General features: G+C 49.2%; 1 protein-coding gene across 1 annotated transcript in view; it reads right to left on the bottom strand.

Annotated features, from left to right (window-relative positions):
- Positions 1-21,462, bottom strand: part of ATP7A (ATPase copper transporting alpha) — a 1,086,974-nt gene that overhangs the window by 244,719 nt on the left and 820,793 nt on the right. The window contains exon 17 of the mRNA XM_069612588.1: positions 20,392-20,605. Within this exon, the coding sequence (XP_069468689.1) occupies positions 20,392-20,605 (214 nt within the window). The remainder of the gene's footprint in view (positions 1-20,391; positions 20,606-21,462) is intronic.

Below are 21,462 nucleotides of genomic sequence, written 5' to 3'. Positions count from 1 at the left end.
CTTACCGAACCCAAAAAATAATATAAATAAAAAAATACATTTGACTTTTTTTCGATATTTTGACTGACCACCGCCTTATCCATAGCCTTGCCAAACAAGGCTGATTCTTCAATGGGATTGTTAATTAAGGTTCGAGCCCACAGGGCCTCTTTAATTAAAGAGGAAGGACTCTGGCTGCTATTTCTGCAGAGTTCAGGGTATTCTTACAAATATTATGGGTGGAATCAAGATGGCCGTCAGGAACAGATGGGTGTGAGCCGAGCGAGCTCCGCTTATCTAGTCCTCTAAAAGAGTAATTAGGAGTGCAGGACCCAGAGATTCAGTGATGACTGCCAGCAGGGTGGTCGGGTGAGGCACAGGGAACGGCAACATTTGAGAAGCCGCCGTTGGGGTGATAATACTCACATAAGACCCCTGTGTCTCTGATGGCGATCGGACACCATCCCCGCCGGCCACGTTGGGAACTCCGGGCTGTTGCGGGACCCGAGCCGGAGGTTGGCGGTGATCAGAAGATCTGCACCACTTTGCATCATCGGCAGGCACTCAGACCGCATCCAGACGAAAGGCGAACATATCGGCATGGCTGCAGGAGAGGCAGTCCCACTAAGGAATATGGATACCTCATGTGATTCTTCAAACTCTTGGTTGTGGCGACTGCGTTCTGTCTGCCCATCACTTTGAAAACAACTTCATTCCTCTGTTCCTCAGCAATCAGTGTGGCCAGTTGTAGGGAGCGGCGGCAGGGGCAGAAACAAAGCCGAAACCTGGGTGCTGACTAGAGCAATAGCTCCAAAGCGGTGGTTCACTGTACAGCATTGCCAGCAAGCACTCGGGAGCAGCACTGAGGATGGGCTCTGTGCTCAGGGCCGCCCACACAAGCATACCACAGAGAACAGAGGTTGCCCACCAGGGGGCCTACAAGAAGTTGCGGGGGTGACCTGTCCGGACGTCCAATGCCCAGGCCAAGGGCCAAGGACCCGACCTTAGGGGAAAAAAATGTTGAGGGAGGAACCATACAGAAGTGCTGCGGTCTAGACAAATCGGTGGAGAGCCAGCAAGGTCTGCCTGCACACACACAGACAGCCCCGTCAGCAGTGGACCAAGCAGCAATGGTGATGTGCAAGGAGTTCCTAAGGCTGTGCTTCAACGTTTTTCAAGGGCACAATGATCAAGTCCTTCTAAGCACAATTCCATATTTTCAGAGTGGAATAAAAGCTGACCCTTCAGGAAATTAAAAGGAACATTGCTTCCCTAGAAAAGTGGATGGATACCATAGAGTTTTCAATTCAAGAACAAAGAGGAATGCAGGAAGAGCGATGAAACACTGGAACATCTATCACGTGTGGCACAGAACTTAGAATTGCATTGTGAGGACTTGGAAAACAGGTTGAGGAGGTTGAATATAAGAATTAAGAACCTCCCTGAAAGCGTGGAGGATAAAGATGAAGGTGTCCGTGCAACACATGTCTGAAGAAATGCTGAGAGTAGACGTAGACATGGAGATCCCCTTTGACAGCATTCACTGGGTAGGCCTGAAAATAAGGGAACCGGGCGCCAGGTCCGAGATGTGCTGGTAGCTCTTGCAAAATATTGTCAAAAGGATCAGATCCTGGAGGCGGCACGCAGAGAGGGGGCCGAAGGTGAACAGAGTGGAGGTCCACCTGTTTCAAGACCTGGCAGAATCCAGACTTGTCAAGAGGACGGCAATGGGTCCAGTGGTACGGGCCCTGGTGCAAAAGCAGGTTAAATACAGATGGACCTTTCCCTTTGGTGTAGTCTTTACGTGGGAAGGGAGGCAACATCACATCTCCATGTATGAAGGTGCAACAATTCTACAGACAGACGAAGAGACTCCACCCCACAATGGGACTGGAAGGTCAGCCCCCCCCCTCCACCCCACTCGACCCCACTAAAAAGCCTTGGGAGTGGTTCAACATGGAGACGTACAAAGTGTGAGGAATCCAAGGGCGTCCTCACTTCCTTCCCCAACATAGCCTCCTCCCAGGTGGCCAGGGAAAGGCCAGCGCTAACAGATCCTGACCCTGGAGTGAATATGCGACGGAGCATCACATGGGTGTAGGAGACTTGGGGAGCTGAGATGAGGCACACTTGGTTGAGACACAGTATCCCCCCCCCCACACATTTCCCTTTTCTGATTAATCCAATGTCCCCAAGGCCTTTGTAGGTTATTAGCAACCCCTTCCCTATCTTTTGCATCTCCCAGTGAACACACTTTGGTACTGGGACTAGGAAGATGCAACAAAGACTAACAGACTACAGAACTAACTCTGTGCAGTCTAGTTGACAGGTGCCTAATCCAGCTGGCAGGATATTTAAAGGCCAGTGCTGGAAACGGAGGAAGGTAAAGGAGAGAGCAGTCATGCAGAAGCAAGACCCTGAGAAGTTAAGAGAACCCGGAGAGGGAAGCAGAGCAAGTGTAACGGAAAGCCAGGTGGAAAGCAGGCAGCGCGAGAAAGCTCTGCAGAGGAAAGCTGGTGCTTCCCTCTGAACTGGAGAAGGATCGGGGGAGGCCAGGTGAGAGCCAGAGGTGCACCGCCGAGCGAACCACAGCAGAGAAAGCAGGCATTATCACAGAGGCAGTGAGGTGCAGCGCCTATATCGGCGGGCAAGAGACGCTATGATATAGGATCTCCACCCTCAATGGCATTGTCCAGCAGAATATTCTGCGGTTTGATATCCTGTGATCATTCCGTGCAGCATACCCAAAGAGGCAACTCACTTTACCGTGGTGGATCTCAAAAACATCTTCTCCATACCCCTGTACCCCAATTTGCAGTACCTCACCACGTTCTAGCATGGGGGAAATGCGTTTTGAACACACGAGATTGCCTCAGGGGTACTGTGAGTCCCCAGCATCTTCAACAGGATACTGCATGCCGATTTAGGGGACATTTAAGTGCTGAGTACTATGAGTCAGTACGTTGATGATTTACTTGTGTGTACCGACAGTGAGCAGTAGTGTCTGAACGACTCCATCAGCCTGCTATCTTACAAGGGGTACAAGGTAGACAAGGCAAAACTGCAATATCGTCTCCAAGAAGTGCTCTCCTTGGGCCAGTTGATATCTGTACACGGGATAAAGATTATACCAGATCACGCTTCAGTGCGCAGCACTCCCCAGCCCAAAACTGTTTTCGCGCGCGTCTCCGTGTGTCTCCCTCTGTCTCTCTCCCCTAAACCCTATGCATTATCCACAAGGCTTTCTGGGGCCTGGGACCGCACTACCTCCAACTCTCTCTTCCTAAGTATCTCATATCTCAAGCTCTCTGCTCATCCACCTCCAACTCTCTGAGTGTCAGCCGCTTTTCCAAGTAGATAGTTGGGTGCAGGTCTCTTTCTTTGGCTTGGGGCTCCCTCTGAAACAGCCTCCATGCCTCTCTCAAACTTGAGCAGAACCATCTCTGGTTCCGTAAGCAACTCAAGATCTTCCTCTTCGCTTCCGCTCTCTTCCTCTCCCCTGCTGATGACTCGTCTGTTCCACGCAATGGTCACCTGGCCACCCTTTGAACTTGGGCCCAGGTCCCTGCCTGTTCAGTTGCACCTCACACTGCCTCTTGGCTCCCCAGCACTTGTGGGCCATCTGTAACCCTACAGTCCCTTCTCTCTGCACTTATGAGCCACCCATAGGCTGCACTTCTGATTACCTGCACTGTGCCACCGGCTGGCTGCACTTTTGATTACCTGCACTTCTCCGTCCCCCTTGAACTTCTCCCTTTCCCCTTCCCTGCGCTTGCGCGATCTGAGTGATTCGGGGCCTAGTAAGATCGTTGTTTTGTCCTTCTGTTTCCCCCTCTTATTGCGCCTAGAAACACAGGTGTACAGGCGTTTTAAAAATGCCATATATCAATGGAGAAACCAGTGAAGGTGCAGAAACAGGAAGAATACGAACTATGTTTCTACAATGAAGGGAACGTCTTTGTGGGGTCCAATAGGAGGTGCAACAAGACATCATATATTCCAGATCTCAAGAAAGGTACAGCTGCATTGATGGACAACTACTGGGTATGCGGGGAGCAGGCCTTTCTGCACCTCCCGCCATCAAGGAGGGCCATCTGCTCGCTGGCCTTTTTGCACTTATCGCTCTTGGTGGTCCCAAGAACATCCGATACTGGGTCGAGGTGGCTTGTCTGTTCCAACGACTACACCAGAGTCCGCCATCCTCACCACAGTGCTACCGCAGAAGCCTATATATCGCATCTTGTCAGAGAAGGGGAAAAAAGTTAATTGAAGAGCAGGAGAAGGTCGAGCTATTTATCGCAAGACTCTTCGAGATTGCTTAAAGAAATAACAGATCGATCTCAACTCCAACAAAGAAGAAACATTTTTTGCATCATTACCATTGCCAGGAGTGCAGACCGCCGCAAATGCTAAACTGTTACAAATTGTGCGGTGGGAGGTGACCCAGCTGGCCAATGAAAATGCACAGTGCGGCCTCAATGCAATCAAAATGGAAAATGTGCGCAATCCGGCTGATTACGTTGCAGAATCGTTACGTGCTGGTCCTCCTCACAGCTATGGATGGAGCGTATACAAGAAGATTGGCGATTCCTGTTGCACCTACGTACTCCCTAATGAAGCAGAAAACGGGTCCCTCACCAACATAACAGGGGCCCGGCATGACCTCCGCACGCGCATGCAAACGGAAGGTGGCATAAAAGAGATGGATTGGATTTTCATAGACACCATCCTGGATGGGTGCCATCGGGATGATGCTGGTTCCTGTGATCGTTTTCGTGTTGGTGATCTTCTACACCTGCCAGCTGGGGCTTTGATGCTGTGCAAAAGCAGTGCAATGATAATTCTCACTTGGGGTAAAGGAGGCACCTCGTGGTACAAAACATGGCACAGTACAAACTGATGATCCAGACAAGCCACGCATAGTTACTATAGAGCAACGCCTCCATCTCCCAGGTACCGCTTCTGTTTCCCCACCAGACCCCGAGAATTACACAGAACACTATATGATACATTACTCACCGTTATCGTATTTATGATGCTTGCATCTGCTTAGATTCACATGCTGTGCATAGGCCGACATCTAGTGGAAGCTGCAGAGTATTACAGTTTGTTTTTCGAAACTTGAAAAAGGGTGTCGACACAGGGCGTGCCAGTAATACTATCCCTAGTGTGACGTCCACTGTACCCATGATCCCTCACGCGTCTGGGACCCTCAAATTGTATTTTTTCTGACATGAGGTAGCATGAGGAGTAGCGCGAGTACAGATAATCCAAGCAGATAGAAAGAAAGGTAAGACTACAAGCATCCATGCGCCTTCTCTCAGAGGGGAGGAAGGGTGGGTCGCATGTGAATCTAAGCAGATACAAGCATCAGAAATACGATTACGTTGAGTAATGTATCCCTTCTGAGGCTTGTTGAATCCGCTTAGATCACATGCTGTGCATAGATTAGCAAGCAGTACCTGAAGGAGGTGGGATGTGAGAAGGGTCATGAGCAAATAAAAATAAATGTCTTAGAACCGCTTGTCCCACTTGTGTATCTGTCTTGGAATGAGTGTCAATGCAGTAGTGCTGAGTAAAAGTGTGAATAGAGCTCAAAGTAGCTGCTTTGCAAATGGTGTCAAGGGGTACATTTGCAATGAAAGCCAGAGTGGCCCCAATGCCTCTTGTAGAGTGGGCCCTAGGCGTGAAAGGCAGTCTCTTTTCAGAAAGTGAGTAACAGCTGGATACAGTTAATAATCCACTTAGAGATGGAACCTTTAGAGACGCGATCCCCCTCTCTGCCTGTAGCTACGAGACAAACAGCTGATCCGTTTTCCTTAGCGGTCTGGTCTTGTTTACATAGTAGAGGACCGCCCTAGGCACATCTAGTGTGTGTAGTTTCACCTCAGCCGAGCCGGAAGCTCGATGGACTGGTTCACGTGGAATTTTGAAATAAACTTAGGTGAGAACCTAGGGTGTGTGTAAAACCAGTTTATCTTTATGGACAGTAAAGAAGGGATCTTGCACTGACAGAGCCTGAATTTCCCTGACTCTTCTTATAGATGTAATTGCTACTAAGAAGGCCATTTTGTAAGTCAGGTGTTTGAGACTGCTTTTGTGCATGGGCTCGAATGGGGGGCCCATGAGCTTAGATAGCACCACATTAAGGTACCATCCTGGTGGTGGGTTTGAAATAGGAGGGTGAAGTCTCTTTACACCTTCCATGAAGGCTTTAACTACTGGTACTTTCCACCACACCACCTTGTTATGGGAAGTGGTGTATGCTGACAGGGCTGCCAGGTGTACCTTCAGTGAGTTCAAAATCAGTCCTGCATCCAGCAGGTGGAGCATGTATGTAACAATAGTGGTAGGAGTGTAATCAACTGGGTTTGAATTGTTTATTCTGGCACCAGATAGCGAATCTCTTCCATTTGTCAAAGTAGCAGTCCCTCGTGTTAGGTTTCCTAGATTCCATTAGCATGTCGATACACCTCTGTGGTAAATTGAGATGTCCGAACTCTATGACCTCAGGAGCCATGCTGCCAGGTTCATTGAGTTGGGTTGAGGATGCACTGTTTGACCTTGGTGCTGGGACAGTAGGTTGTACCAGCCCGGAACTTTGATGGGTTTGCACACCGCCAATCTGCGTAAGTGTGCGAACCATGGTTGTCTTGCCCACACGGGAGCAACTAGGACGAGCGTCATCGATTCTCTGTTCATATTGTTGACCACCTTCCTGATTAGAGGAGTTGGTGGAAAAGCGTACGCAAACATCCCTGACCAGTTCATCCACAGGGCGTTCCCCTGGGAGTCTGGTTGGGGGAACCTGGATGCAAATCCTGGGCATTGTCTGTTTTCGCTTGTGGCGAATAGCTCTATAGTGGGGAAACCCCACTGAGAGAAGATATCTTCTACGACTTCTTTGTGTAGACACCATTCGTGTTCCTCTGGGAGGGGGTCTCTGCTCAGAGCATCAGCTAGGGAATTGAGATCCCCTGGAACATGTTGCGATGACAGGAAGATGTTCCGCCTGAGTGCCCATATCCAGATTTTCTGGGCAAGCTTGGACAGATTTGGCGACCAAGTCCCTCCTTGCTTGTTCAGGTAGAACATGGCTGTAGTGCTGTCCGTCCGGATTTGCACTGACAGATTTAACAGGTAGGGCTCGAACGGTTGAAGTGCTCTGAATACTGCCAGAAGCTCTAACAGGTTGATGTGATTCTTGGCCACTGAGTGCGACCACAGACCCTGAGCTGTGTGGTGGAGATGGTGAGCTCCCCACCCCGTCAGGCATGCATCGGTTGTAACTACCACCTGTATCTCGGGATCGTAAAAGGGTTTCCCCTTGGACAGATTCTCTTGTCCACCAGTGAAGGCTGTGTACAAGTGTTGGCGAAACGACCACTAGATCGTCCCACTGACCACTTGCCTGAGACCACTGTTTCGCCAACCATTCCTGCATGGGCCGCAGGCGCGCGTGGGGGACCAGGTAAATACATGACGCCATCATGCCCAGCAAACGCATTGCTTTGCGTACCATTATCTGGCGACCGGACTGATATTGCGGAATTTGCAGCAGTATATTCCGAATTCTTTCCTCAGAAGGAAAGGTCAACCCCTCTTGAGTGTCTATTATAGCTCCTAGGAACTGTTTGGATGTGCTTGGCACCAGACTTTACTTTTTCTCGTTTATTGAGAAGCCCAATTCGAAGAGGAGGTCGATAGTCCTTTGAATGTTTGCTCTGCAAATTACTGGGGTCTCCCCCGTGATGAGCCAGTCGTCCAGGTAAGGGTACACCGGGATTGCCTCCCTGCGTAGGTGTGCTGCCACCACCGCCAGTACCTTGGTGAATACCCATGGATCCGAAGTTATTCCTGAGGGGCAGTACCTTGAACTGGTAGTGCCGACTGTCCACCTTGAAGCGCAAGTACTTTCAGTGCGCTGGGAACATGGAAATATGAAAATAGGCATCTTTCATGTCCAATGTTGCCATGTAAACCCCTTTTTTTAGGAGGGGGATTACCTCTTGGAGAGTAGTCATGCGAAACTTTTGGGGCTTGACATACTTGTTTGCAGGCCGTAAGTCCAATACTGGGCGCATTGTCAAATCTTTTTTTGGCACAAGGAAGTAAGTTGAATAAATACCCTTGTTTACCTGGTGTCCCGGGACGAATTCTATAGCGTCCTTTGCTAGCAGATTGACGATCTCCTCGAGGAGGATCTTTTGGTGGTCCAAGGAATGTATTTTTTGTCGTGGAGGATGGTTTCTGGGACGCTCCAACAGTTCTATGCAGTACCCTGCGGATACTGTGGACAGCACCCATCTGTCTGATGTGATCCCTTCCCAAGCTTGGGTGAAGTTGGAAATGCGTCCCCCTACTGGGGTTGCATGAGAAGGGACCCTGAACGGAGCACCACTGTTTTGGTGGAGGCGTGCCGCCTCCTCTACTGGGGCTGCCTCTACCTTTTCCGCGTCCTCTTTTATTACCCCTGCCGTAACCCTGGATAGACTGTTGGTTATTATTGCTCCACGGTGTACCCTGCCCCTGGGAATAGTTAGATCCTCTCCTGGAATTTTTGCTGCGTGGGCGACGAAAATTGCCATTCCCTCTCTGATTAGGGGGTTTATTGGTTAGTTGGCCTAGGGATACTCGTCCTTGGCATTTTTGAGCGTCCTCGACCGCCTTACCAAACAGCTCCGGCTCCACCGGTTTATCTAACAATGATGCTTGGGTTTCAGCTTTGAATCCAGACTGCCGTAACCAAGCGTGTCTCTTGATAACAGTTCCTTCTGCTATCAATCTGCCGGCGTTATCCGCGGCATCAAAGGTTGCCTTTAAAATGCAACCGGACACGGCTCTTCCCTCTGCCGAGACTCGGGCCAACTGGCTCTTTAAGGGTTCTGGGGCGGAGTCTATCAGTGCCGCGACTTCTTCCCACTGATGGCAGTTGTAGCTGGCCAACAGGGTGGTGGAGCTGGCAATCCTTGCCTGGTAGGCAGAAGGGGAAGATACTTTCCTGCCCAAATACAGTGGGTCTGATTGGGCTGCCCTGAAAAGTTTCTCAATCCTGGGGTTTACTGCTCTGGTGAGGTTAGGATTTACGAGTGAAGGGTCTATTCTCCTCTGAATAGACTTCAGGATAGGGATGGCCCGAGCAACAGGCCTCCTTTCTCCCACTAACTCTTCAGCGAAGTCCCTCTCCTCTTGAGCACCTTGGGTGTCAATGTGGAAATGTTCAGCTGCTCAAGACAGAACTTCATTCAGGAGAGGTTGGTTGTCGACAGGGGAGTCGGTAACCGGGGGTTCCTTCTCTACCGGGGAATTTACTCTGTAGGTTTCCGGGCCGTCCTCATCCTCTTCTTGGTCCTCATCATCCCCATAGTAGCCCGTACCAGTTTGTTCTTCCAACATGCCCAAATCTGGATCCTCACAAAAGGATGTCTCTCCTTGATACTGAGAGTAGGGCTGTACATAGAAGGGGTCCGAAGACCGTGTTGGTGTTTCAAACCGGGACATTTTACTTGGAGGTATAGGATCCTTAGAGCCTGAGGGTGCTGACCCGTTGGGAGTATAAGAGAGAAAGTGTTCAGGGTTTTTTGCGTAAAAATCTGCCAATGATGACATCCTTGACATGACTCCGTCTATGTCATCACTAGACCATTCTCTAGAACTGGGGATGACCCTTTCTGGAAGTTTCTCTTGACTTATCCTGACTAGACTTGGTGGTCTGAGTAGGGGTATTTGTGATAGCAGAAGACTTAGACTTGTCTGTCTGTTTATGAGGAGTGGAGTGTATTAAAGGTGTGGAAGTAGGCAGAGGCTGCTTCCTTTGTTGTTTTTCCCCCTCCCCGTGAGTGGAAGAGTGTTTTCCCTGTTTTTTCGGCCCTTCGGAGCCTTTCAACGCCTGGCGTCAAGGTTCGGGGGTAGTGTACCTATCCTTCGAGTGTGGAGATAGGGGTTCGGGAGCCACCGTAACGCGGTCTGCGGGCGCCAACTCCTGGAGTGGAAGTCGTCTTCGTCCTCCGACGATCGAACTTCCGTTACCTTGGGGAGCGAGGCACTCTTGGCAACAGTGGATGAATGCCTGGAGTCGTGTGGCGATCTTGATCGAGAACGCCCAGAGGACGCTGATTCGGACCGTTCTCTATGTGCCTCCTTCCGAGAACTCGACGTGCGCGTCGAGTCCCGGTTGGACTTCATGTGTTTTGTGGAAGTGCTGTGGGAAACGCTTGTGTCGCCGGGGGTCTTCCCCATAACCGCCCTGCCGGACGACCTTCCGAGGTCGGGGACTTGCACTCGGCTGTCTTTCGACACTATAATGCCCTCGCCGTCTGAAAGCACGGCGTCGCTGCCATCGAAGGCGCCCTCCGCTGCCATGGCCTCTTGACGCCTGGCGTGGTGGGCCCAACGCTTGATCGAACGGTCCTTAAGTGTCTTGGGTTTAAACCTACTACACGTTCTGCGGTTCGCCTCGGGGTGGTCCCTCGGCAAGCAGAGATTGCACGTGGCGTGCCTGTCCACCCAAGGGTACTTGCGGTTGCACTTGGGGCAGAATTGGAAGGGGTACCCTCCATATGCACCTTGTGGGAGTGGGCTTGTAAGTGTAGGAATATATAAGAATGTACCTATATACCAAAAGAGTTTAGAGTATGTCCACCCCCCACTCTCCCTACTTGCAGGGCCGAGGCCAGCGGACTTCCAAGGCCCAGGCCGAGGCCAGAGGCCTTCCGAGGCCCAAATCCGTTGTGCAGCTGTCGACGGTCGAATTCTTCTCCGGGCCGGCGTCGAGTGTGGAAGTTCGGTGACTCGACGTTGGAGTGGAGAAATGGGTACATTTAACAATATTTAGCAAAATTATGGCTAAGGCCAGGGAACTCCGCGAAATGCTTCCGACCAGTATGGCGGAAAAAAACAATCTGAGGGTCCAAGACGCGTGAGGGATCATGGGTACAGTGGACGTCACACTAGGGATAGTATTACTGGCACGCCCTGTGTCGATGCCCTTTTTCGAGTTTCGAAAAACAAACTAATACGCCGCAGCTTCCACTAGATGTCGGCCTATGCACAGCATGTGATCTAAGCAGATTCCACACTGCTCATATATATGTCATGTACGCCTGAACAATACGCGGGGGGAAATTTACAGCACGTATGCAGAGTATGGGTACCAAAGGAAGGGTTCCCACCATATTTAGAAACTGGAAGAAGAAAGGATGGCAAGGGTGAACGAGACACTAACATGGGCGTTTATTCATGTAGAATAAACAAAAGGGGAAGGGGGGGAATGTTGGCAAGGAGGGACGACTGAACCAAACACCCAAGCGTTTTCGGATGCCGCACAGGCGTAGAATTGTGCAGTCGGGGCTCAGGGGTGTTACAGGGGGATGGGGGGGTGTTAGCAGGGATTATTAATGTGGAGAGGGCGATGCATGTTTCAGCTTTAAATTACATTGGAATCAAACTCTATCTTCGATCGTAGCAGTCATATTGAAATCGAGGCCTAACGTTGGGCTGCAGTCAGGGCCGCAGGCCCAAGCCACACACTGAGAAATAAGTGTATGCATGCGGGAATAGGTCGTAGCATGGGCACCGGAAAGAAAGGCCAGAGCTGCAGAGATTCATAGACACTTCATTGTCTCATGTTGCCAGCATTTGTATACCAGAAAGAATGCACCCTACAAGACCACAGGGGGTTGAGAGCTCTCTGCGAAGAATGATCAAACAAGAAGAAGGGCACAAGCCTCTGACCTTCCCTGTCCCAGCCCTAAGTAATAGCACCCAAAATCCCCTTTGGGAGGTCACCAAGGGTATTGGTTATGAATGTATATGTTTACTGCATGTATTCCACTGTGTGAGTCAGATTCACATAAGAGGGTCAGAACTGCTTATAGGCCTATTGTAAACCATGATCATTACGTTTCTCCCACATTTAGGACTCATTCCCTCTCTAACAGCCTAAGAAGTTTGGCAGCTACTTTAGGTAAGGAAGGAGAAGTGTAGACTAGAGAGTTGAGTTTCAGAAACTGTGCCCTGCCCCGGCCCAGGAGAGGCTCATGGTAATAAGGGGCATTCACTGACCTCAGCATAGAGAGTGTTCAAAGAAATAAGCTGCAGAAAGACACATCTGTGTAGAGAGAAGAGGCCCCACAAAAGACTTTTATGCAACCATATTCACATAGTCCTGTGGCTTTTGAAGAGTAACCAGAGAGAACGGTCAGGCGAATAGCATTGACCTGAGCCTCTGGATGGATTTTTGCAGGCTGGTGTAGCAGGTGACTGGTTACTGTACTGAAGACAAGTAGAGAAGAACAAGTTACTTCTTACCTTGTAACGTTCTTTCGACGGGATGTTCCTCCGACGTATTCCTCATCTTAGATATATCCTTCCAGCTCTGCTGGCCTCGGAAATTTTTTTCTAGAGGGCGCTGCGCGTCGACGTCCCTCGAGTCGATGTCCTTCGACAGCCGCCGTATCGACGCTCGACGTCATCCTGCCTATAAAGGCCGCGCGCAGCGTCCGTTGCTCAGTTCCGTTTTGTAGCCCACAGTATAACTGTCTGGACTAGACTAATCCTGAAGGAGCGTAAGCTGCAACAACAAGGTAAGTAGAACTGCGGGGATGGATGGGAGGGTCGATGAGGAATACGTCGGAGGAACATCCCGTCGAAAGAACGTTACAAGGTAAGAAGTAACTTGTTGTTCGAAGGGATTGTGTCCTCCGACGTATTCCTCATCTTAGATAGGCTCCCATAGCAGTATTCTATATTCGGAGGAGGGAGTACTGACTTCACGCTGTCTTCTATTGATGAATAGAATGCAGTACAGCCCTTCCAAACCTAGTCTCTTGACTAGAGGAGGAATCCAGATTGTAAAAACGTGTAAAGGTATGGATAGACGACCATGTAGCGGCCGCACATGTGTCTTTAATCGGCACGCCTCTTTTGAGGGCTGATGAAGCTGCAATACCTCTGGTCGAATGAGCCCTAAGGTTTTGAGGGGGCTCTTTCCCTGCCAGTTTATAACATTCCAGAATGGCTAGAATGATCCATCTGGAAATGGTCTGCTTAGTTATTGGTAACCCCAGCTTGTGACCTGCGTAACCTACAAACAGCTGGTCTGCCTGTCTTATCCTGGCTAGTCTACTAATGTAAAAACTTAAAACCCTCCTAGGGTCTAGTCTGTGTAACCTCTCTTCCTCTTTCCCCGGGTGAGGAGGAGGATAGAAAGATGGTAGGGTAATCTTCTGAGAGATATGGAATTCAGAAACTACCTTTGGGAGGAAATTAGGCTTCACTTGCAGGACAACTTTGTCTTTGTGAAAGATTGTATGAGGGGGTTTACAAGAAAAAGCTTGTAATTCGCTCACCCTTCTAGTAGATGTAAGTGCTATTAATAAAACAATCTTAAGGGTAAGGAATCTTAACGAACAAGAATGGAGAGGTTCGAAAGGTGTACCCATCAGGAAAGTTAGTGCTAAGTTTAAATCCCATAGGGGAACTTGGAATGGTCTTGGGGGATAAACATTGGTTAACCCCTTTAGAAACTGTATTACCAAGGGTAATTTGAAATAGGATGGTTCCTCCGCAGTACGCTTAAAGATAGATAGCGCTGCGAGATAGCCCTTAATGGTGCCAACTTGAAGGCCTGAATTTGCCAAATATAGTAGGAAGGACAAAACCATTGGTGTACCACATGAAAATGGGTCGATATTCTGTTCTCTACACCAGCTGCAAAATCTGTTCCAACGGCAGCGGTATAAAGACTTTGTTGCTGGCCACCTTGCCGAAAGCAACACCTCCATATCATCATCAGGGAGGTCCCAATCCTTGTACCTCAGCCGTTCAGAAGCCAAGCGTGAAGGTTGAGGGTTTTGATGTCTGGATGGAGAACCTGACCTCCCTTCTGTGAGAGTAGGTTCTCTCTGAGAGGAAGTCGAATTGGAGGGCAGATGGACAAGTCTAGAAGGTCCGGGTACCACGTTCTCCTGGCCCAATCCGGGGCAATTAGGATCATGGTTCGCCGGAATCTTCTCAACCTCCTGATCATTTGAGGAATGACAGGGACCGGTGGGAACGCGTACAGAAGCGGAAACTCCCAGTCCACTATGAACGCGTCTCCCAGAGCTCCTCTCGGAGGAAATTCCCTTGAGCAGAACAGGTCGCATTTCCTGTTTAGGCTGGTGGCGAACAGATCTACCTGAGGGGTTCCCCAAAGGGCGAAGATCTTTTGAAGGACTTCCTGAGCTAGCTCCCATTCGTGGGAGACTGTGTTCTGCCTGCTCAGAGCGTCCGCTGTCAAGTTCTTCTCTCCGGCTAGGTGAACTGCCGATAGAGAGATTCCTTCTTGGATTGCCCAAAACCAGAGCTGCATCGCCTCTCTGCACAGGGGTAGTGATCGTACGCCTCCTCTTTTGTTGAGGTAATGCATGGCCACCGTGTTGTCCGTCATTATCAGGACGTTCTTCCCTTGTACAGCTGGCAGAAAAGCCTTCAACGCAAGTCTGATGGCTCTCAGCTCTAACAGGTTGATGTGTAGTCTGGACTCCGATGGAGACCAACGACCGCTGATGGTCAAGTCGTTGGCGTGGGCTCCCCACCCCGTGAGTGAGGCATCCGTGACTACTGTTATCTCCGGCCAGGGTTGCCAAAACTGTTCTCCTTTCAGAATGTTCTCCTGACAGGCCCACCACTGAAGGTCTCGAGCCACCCTGCCGGGAACCTGAAGAAGATCTGTCATTCTCCCTGAGAATTGTGACCACTGAGTCCTCAGTGCCCACTGGAGGGATCTCATTCTCAGGCGAGCCTCTGGCACAAGGAAAATGCAGGATGCCATGAGGCCTAGCAACCTCAAAAAGTCGAAGGCTGGGAGACGTTGGGCATGTTGGAACTTGGTAACCATCTGTAGAATATCTTGAGCCCTCACCTCTGGTGGCGAGGCTTTTCCCAGGGAAGTATCCAGGATCGCTCCTATGAACTGGAGTCTCTGCGATGGTATCATTTGAGACTTCTTTAAATTGAGGGAGAAGCCCAGTTTGTGAAGGGAGTAGCACACGTGATTTAGCTGGATCTGAGCTTGTTCCGGAGAAACAGCCCTGATCAGCCAATCGTCCAGGTAGGGGTAGACATGAATCCCTTCCCTCCTTAGACTTGCAGCCACTACCGACATTAACTTGGTGAAGACCCTCGGGGCGGAGGTCAGCCCAAATGGCAGTACTCGAAATTGATAGTGAGAGTTGCCAATTGCGAACCTCAGGTATTTCCTGTGTTTGAGATGGATAGACACATGGAAATAAGCGTCCTGAAGGTCCAGAGATACCAACCAGTCCTGAAACTGAAGGGCCTGGAGGATCTGAGAAAGAGTGACCATCTTGAATTTGTCTTTCCTGAGGAATTTGTTCAATTCTCGCAAGTCCAAGATGGGTCTCAGTCCTCCGTCTTTCTTCGGAATGAGAAAGTAAGGGGAGTACCAGCCCTTGTTCCTCTCCGCTACAGGTACCGGTTCTATGGCACCTTTCTCTAGCAGGTCCAAAATTTCCTGCAAGAGGAGCGGATCTGGAGCTTTCTGAGAGCTGATCCCCGGTGGATGACTCTGAGGCATACGTAGGAAAGGCAGGCAGTAACCTTGGGCGACTGTTTCCAATGCCCAAGCATCTGACGTGATAGCCTGCCATACCGTCAGATGTTGAGTCAACCTGCCTCCTACAGGTGTCCTGTGAGGGGAGTCCTCAGAGTGGTTTTGGGGCGGCTGATGCAGATGCCGATGGTAAAGAGGCACCTGCTGTTGCTGCGGCTTTAGAATATCTACCCCGTCCACCTCGGGTAGTTCTTCTTTGACCCCTTTGAGCCGGTCGTCCTCTACCTCTTCCGAATGCGGAGTAGAAGCGAAAGGACTTGCCCCTCGCAGAGGTTCCTGTGGGACGAAAAGGAGTCTGACGGATTGCAGCTCCTAGGGATTTTGCTGCTGCTTTTGAAGTTTGCAGTTTCTCTAAACTGTCATCCGCCTTTTTCCCGAACAAAGAAGAGCCATCAAATGGCATGTTCAAGAGCCTGGCTTGCACATCTGGGGCAAAACCCGACTTTCTCAACCAAGCGAACCTCCTGGTTGATATACTTGCCGCCATTGCTCTGCTGATACTGTCAGCCGAATCAATGCCCGTCTGGAGGGATTCGCACATAGCGTCTTTACCGTCCTGTATAATGTTCAGGAACGCATCCCTTTCTTCTCCCTCCGGGATGCAGTCAGCCGCTGTAGAAGCACACTCCCAAAGTGTATGGCTGAACCTAGCAAGGGTGCAAGTAGCATTAACAGACTTTAACGCCATGCTACATGCTGAAAAGACTTTCTTTGCCATAGCATGATATTTTTTATCGTCCTGTGGGACTGTAGGATAAGCCGTCTTGACATCGGTAGAGGATGCTGCTTGTACCACCAGACTTTCTGGGGATGGATGTTTAGACAAGAACTCTGGGTCTGTGGAAGATACCCTGTACTTTGCAGACAGTTTTTTATTTACTGCTGGTATTACATCTGGGGTTTCCCAGTTTGTCATGATCTTTCTCTGAAGAGCTTTATGAAAGGGCACCACTGGATCCTCTTGTGGGCCTTTGTCAAGAATATCCGTGAGGTCATCTTGCTGGAAAGATTGTGAAGGTGGAGACCATCCCATGAACTCTGTAATCCTGGCCATTAAGGCTCTGTAGGGGGTTTCAGCATGCTCCCCCGGGTCTGGCTTAGCAAAATCCACCTCAGGGGAAGTGTCTAACCCACTTGCCTCATGTAAGGAATCATGAAGATCCTTTAATCTGCGCTCTTCAGAGGAAAATTCCTCTCTAACTGGGGTTACAGGTCCCTGTAACTCAAATGTGTCTTGTTCAGACAAATCACCCTCTTCTAAAATTGAGGATATAGTTCTCAATTGTTCTGAACTCATAAAGGGAGTAAATCCCATTTCCAAGGCAGAGGGTGCCGAACTTGTCATTATTGGCCTCGAAAACGTCAATGCCGACGTCGAAGGCTTCGAGCGTGGTGTCGAAAACAGAGGTGGAGGCCTCGAGGACCTCGACAGAATTGGAATTCTACTCGACAATATCGACGCCATCGACGTCGAGGGCCTGGGGATCGTCACTGGATGTGTGGTCACCGTGACTTTTCTCAGCGTCGACGCCGGTGTCGAGGCCGGCGTCGAGTCGACAGACCCGTGTGTCGAAGGTCCCTTCGACAACGGCGTCGAAGACATCGACCTCGACGTCGACGGAACCTTCGTCGACGGCGTCGACGGAACCTTCGAGGAAGGTTTGGAGGTCATAGTCCTACTCGAGGGTTCGAGACGCGCTCGAGAGGTTTCTTTCGCTGGGTACTGCGACTCGCGGCGTTTTTGACCTTCGGGTCTTTCGACCAGAGCATCGCTCTCGGCAGTCTTCGAGGGGGTCGAGGCCGCTTTCTCGAAGACGCTCATCATATTTTTTCTGAATTCCTCCCATTCAGCCTGGGAACTATGTTTCGTGGGGCAAGGGATTCTTTTTGGCGAAACAGAGGAAGAGGAAGACGGAGAAGGGGATCTTCGACGTCTCCTCTTCGAGTGCTTAGATCTCGAGGAGTGATGAGACCCACTCCGAGACCTGGAGCGCGAATGGTGACGAGGAGACGAATGTCTCGACTTCGTCGACGAAGAAGAAGCTTTAAAAGTCTTACCTTTCTCCAGCTTCCCCCTACGCTCCTTCAGGGCCTTAGCTGTCATGGACATACAGTCCTCGCACTCCGAACAATGGTGTTCAGCTCCCAAGCACCACAGACAATTTCTGTGAGGATCGGTCAACGACATCTTTTTCCCACAATCTCGACATTTTTTGAAGCCGGATCGAGGAGTTGTCGGTTCCGACGAGGAAGCCATCGAGTACGGATCGAATAACTCGAGGTAAATAGGATTATCTGACTAAGAACTGAGCAACGGTATTCCGAGGCACCGAGTAGCGCGGAAAAACGGAACTGAGCAACGGACGCTGCGCGCGGCCTTTATAGGCAGGATGACGTCGAGCGTCGATACGGCGGCTGTCGAAGGACATCGACTCGAGGGACGTCGACGCGCAGCGCCCTCTAGAAAAAATTTTCCGAGGCCAGCAGAGCTGGAAGGATATATCTAAGATGAGGAATACGTCGGAGGACACAATCCCTTCGAAAGAATCATTTGCTCAGATAGACCCACAGCTTGTTGGCGTAAGCAAACCTTAAGAAAGGAAGAAGAGCAGGAACAGAGTAGAAAAGAGAATGAGCTGATCACTCTTATGTGTGTTCTCAGGACAGTCAGTTATAGAACCTCTTGCATCTTAGTATTGCTAGTGCGCATTAGCCACGTCTAGAGGCCCTTGTGCAGTCAGTTTCTTTTCAACAATTGAGAGTACATCACCCCGAGATTAAAGCATTATTCATACCGAATACAAGTGTTCACTTATGTTTGTTATATTTCTCTCAACCTGTGATTCAAATCACATGGAACTTTTAAATAAGAGAAAAAGAGGTATGGTCCCATCATGCCCATGCAGAAAACTAGTGCTGCACCTAATTCAACATAAAATAAAGTCTTAATGTAATCTAGTTGAGAGGCCTTTATTTGTGTTTATGTATATAAAGAATACATTAATCATTCAAGGCATAAATGCATTTACTCTGAATGGGTCACTGTCCATCAATGGGGTAGGTGGAGGCACTATAGCACCTAACAAAAATCAAGTAAATTACAGAAAAGGGCCAATCCTCACTGGGAGTAGTAAAGACAGTGCTCAAGCAAAAACACTCCTGCTGGCTTTAATGTCGCAACTTGATTTCTGTTAAAGCCTCAAGGTATTGCAGCTTTTCAAGATGCACGTTTGTGGTGACTTCCTGAGAAGTCAGTGGAAAGTTCACAGGTTTAGTCTCAACATGGGGTTTCGGTTTACGGCTCTTAGAAATGCAGAAAACCAAATGTTTGTCTATGATTATGACCAAATGGCTTTCTATTGGTGAAATGGTGTTGATTTTGACAAAGCGCACTGACAAGCCCTGAGGTGGATGCTTATGAGTCTTTGGAAGTCGCAGTGCAAATGTGTAGGTGCAGGGTGTGCAGTAGGCAGCCACTAGCCAGGGAGGATGGCACAAGGAACCTGGGCAACATTCATGAATTGCACAAAGCACTTGATACCGAAAGGGAGGGATTGGTGCAGCTGCTTGCTTAGCCAAGATTGCAGCGTCTGTGTACAAAGCAGTGCAGGCAGCGGCCTAGCGACTCAGAAGCAGGTGAAATGATCTGTAAACAGTAGCTCTTCTTGGGCTTTGCCTACTATAGTTCCTTTGCAGGAGAGTCAGGGACTCCAGACACAAGGTAAGCTGGTTAACTGCTACTCAGATGAGACTCTGGTTCTTGGAAGTCAAACTTTGCAGTGCCCACCAAGTCAAACAAAGGGAGCAGCAGTGCGATTCCCTCTGGTTCTGGAGAGAATGGCCTAGAGTGCAATGATCATAGCATGACTTCTCCATTGGACAGTTGAGTTTAGTAGCACATGCAGAGACTTTGCCTCTGCTAGCTGCTAAGGGATGAGTCTGAGCACTTCCCAAAAGGTATGGATGCATATCCAGCCTCTAATCAGGCACACTGCATCATTTAAACATTTGGTGGTCAGCCAATTGGGAATAGCTGCCACATTCAAACTTTATTGGGCTTCTTCCTGGGCAAAGTCATGAAATGGATTCAAGAATGCATCCCAGATACCTATTCATACTTCCAGCCAGACTGATCATGGCTGTCCTGACCATATTTGCACACAGTTGTTTCCATGCTAAGCACAGCCGTGATGTTGAGTCTCACTGAACCTCTAAATCCAGGTTGCCAGTGAATTGCCTGTGTTCCCAAATCACAAAACAGCTGCAACATCATTTAGTCTTCTAAAATTACAAACAGCTGCCTTGAGCCAGTGAGTTACACAAGGAGACTAGCACAGCGATCTGCTCAGGGAAACAAACTACTAGGTACCTTTGGTGCACACTGACCTTTGACCTCAGGACTCCCTGGGATACATGCACTGAGTTATATTCCCAAATGGACAGTGGATGTGCAATTTGATAAAGAAATGTAACCGGATGTATGGAGAGAATGTAGCAGATTAAAGTCATCGATGTAAATGAAAGCTGTGGTGCGTGCAGTCAGATCTCCCCTTTCAAGCAGCAGCAACAGAGACATCTGGGACTTACAAGTTGAGAAGATGACAAAAAATGAAATTGAAATTTTGATGGACAAAAATTCCACATATTGGTTTTCACGGTTTCAAATGTCTAAAATCAAATCATCTCTCTCTGCAGTGTTCCTTTATCCTCAACCTTATGTGAAAAAATACTCTGGTGCACCTTATTAAAAAAATGTAATCATCACTTACGTAGTATCAGGTGTCAACTTTACTTACTTGGAATCTGCGGGTCGATAATCAAGGAATTTGGGCACAGTTCCTCAGTTTGCCCATCAATTTGCACCAGGATCGCATTCCTCGCATTTTTAACTTCCAGGTCTGGGCTTCTCTTTTGGAGCAGCATTTCAATATTAGCCACTTTGCAACTTATGCCACAGCCCGATACTGCCTGAAACTCTGTACAGGTGCCAAGCGTTTCTACATTCAGTATCTAAAATTAAATATACAAAACAGAAAAATACATGATCAATTACAGAGCGCATATCAGCCTTTAGACAGGACGCTACCTTCACAGCGAAAAATCCTTCATGTCAATTTCCTTCAGCATCCTCCCTTTTAGCAGAATGGGCACTTAACAGTTTTGGTGAAATTCGGTGTTAAGACATTTACAATGAAAGAGGCACATGCATTTGAAAATGTAATTTAATACACAAAAAACATGCTCTTTTTTTAATATGCAGTTACAACAAAACAAATTACTTCCCCCTTAAGCAATGCTCTTTTTGATGGTTTGGTACTCTCTCCCATGGAATCCTCACATTACAGATCTTTCAGCACCACCTGGTCTGGGAATCTTTTCGAAATCATGGGGCACTATGCAGCTCCACTTGACTCCTCATGGGCTTGGGCGCAACATCAGGGGCAGAATATAAAGAGCTATTAGTTAGTGCCCAGTGACGTCAGTTCCCTTTTCTTTTCCTAGCACTGCCGAAAATAGTCCACACTCCCAGCTCTAAGGCCTCCCCCTTCCAATACGCAGAAAGAATTGCCAGGATGAAATGCAACTGAGAGCTTATCCTAGTTGGCGGCTCACAAGGTGAAGCTGAGGTCTGTGTGACACACTGGTGGCAGAGGAGTGGTAGCTCCCGGATTGCATCTGACTGATCAGGGCGACGAGGGCATAAAGCGTGGCCAAATCCAGGCACCAACCGTGACCACTGGTGAGTTAGAGTCTGACTGTGCAGGTAGAGGCGAACAGCTGCAAACAGATAAGGAATGGAGCAAGTCAGCCGAAACTAGGTTTGCGAATTGCCCCTAGGAGCACCAAGTGATGGGGGGGAGGAAATT

Source organism: Ambystoma mexicanum, chromosome 5p (genome assembly GCF_040938575.1).
Source record: "Ambystoma mexicanum isolate Mex_15411 chromosome 5p, UKY_AmexF1_1, whole genome shotgun sequence".
Lineage (NCBI taxonomy): Eukaryota > Metazoa > Chordata > Amphibia > Caudata > Ambystomatidae > Ambystoma > Ambystoma mexicanum.
The sequence above is the reverse complement of the archived record's forward strand: the minus strand, read 5'-3'. Positions and strand labels throughout refer to the sequence as shown.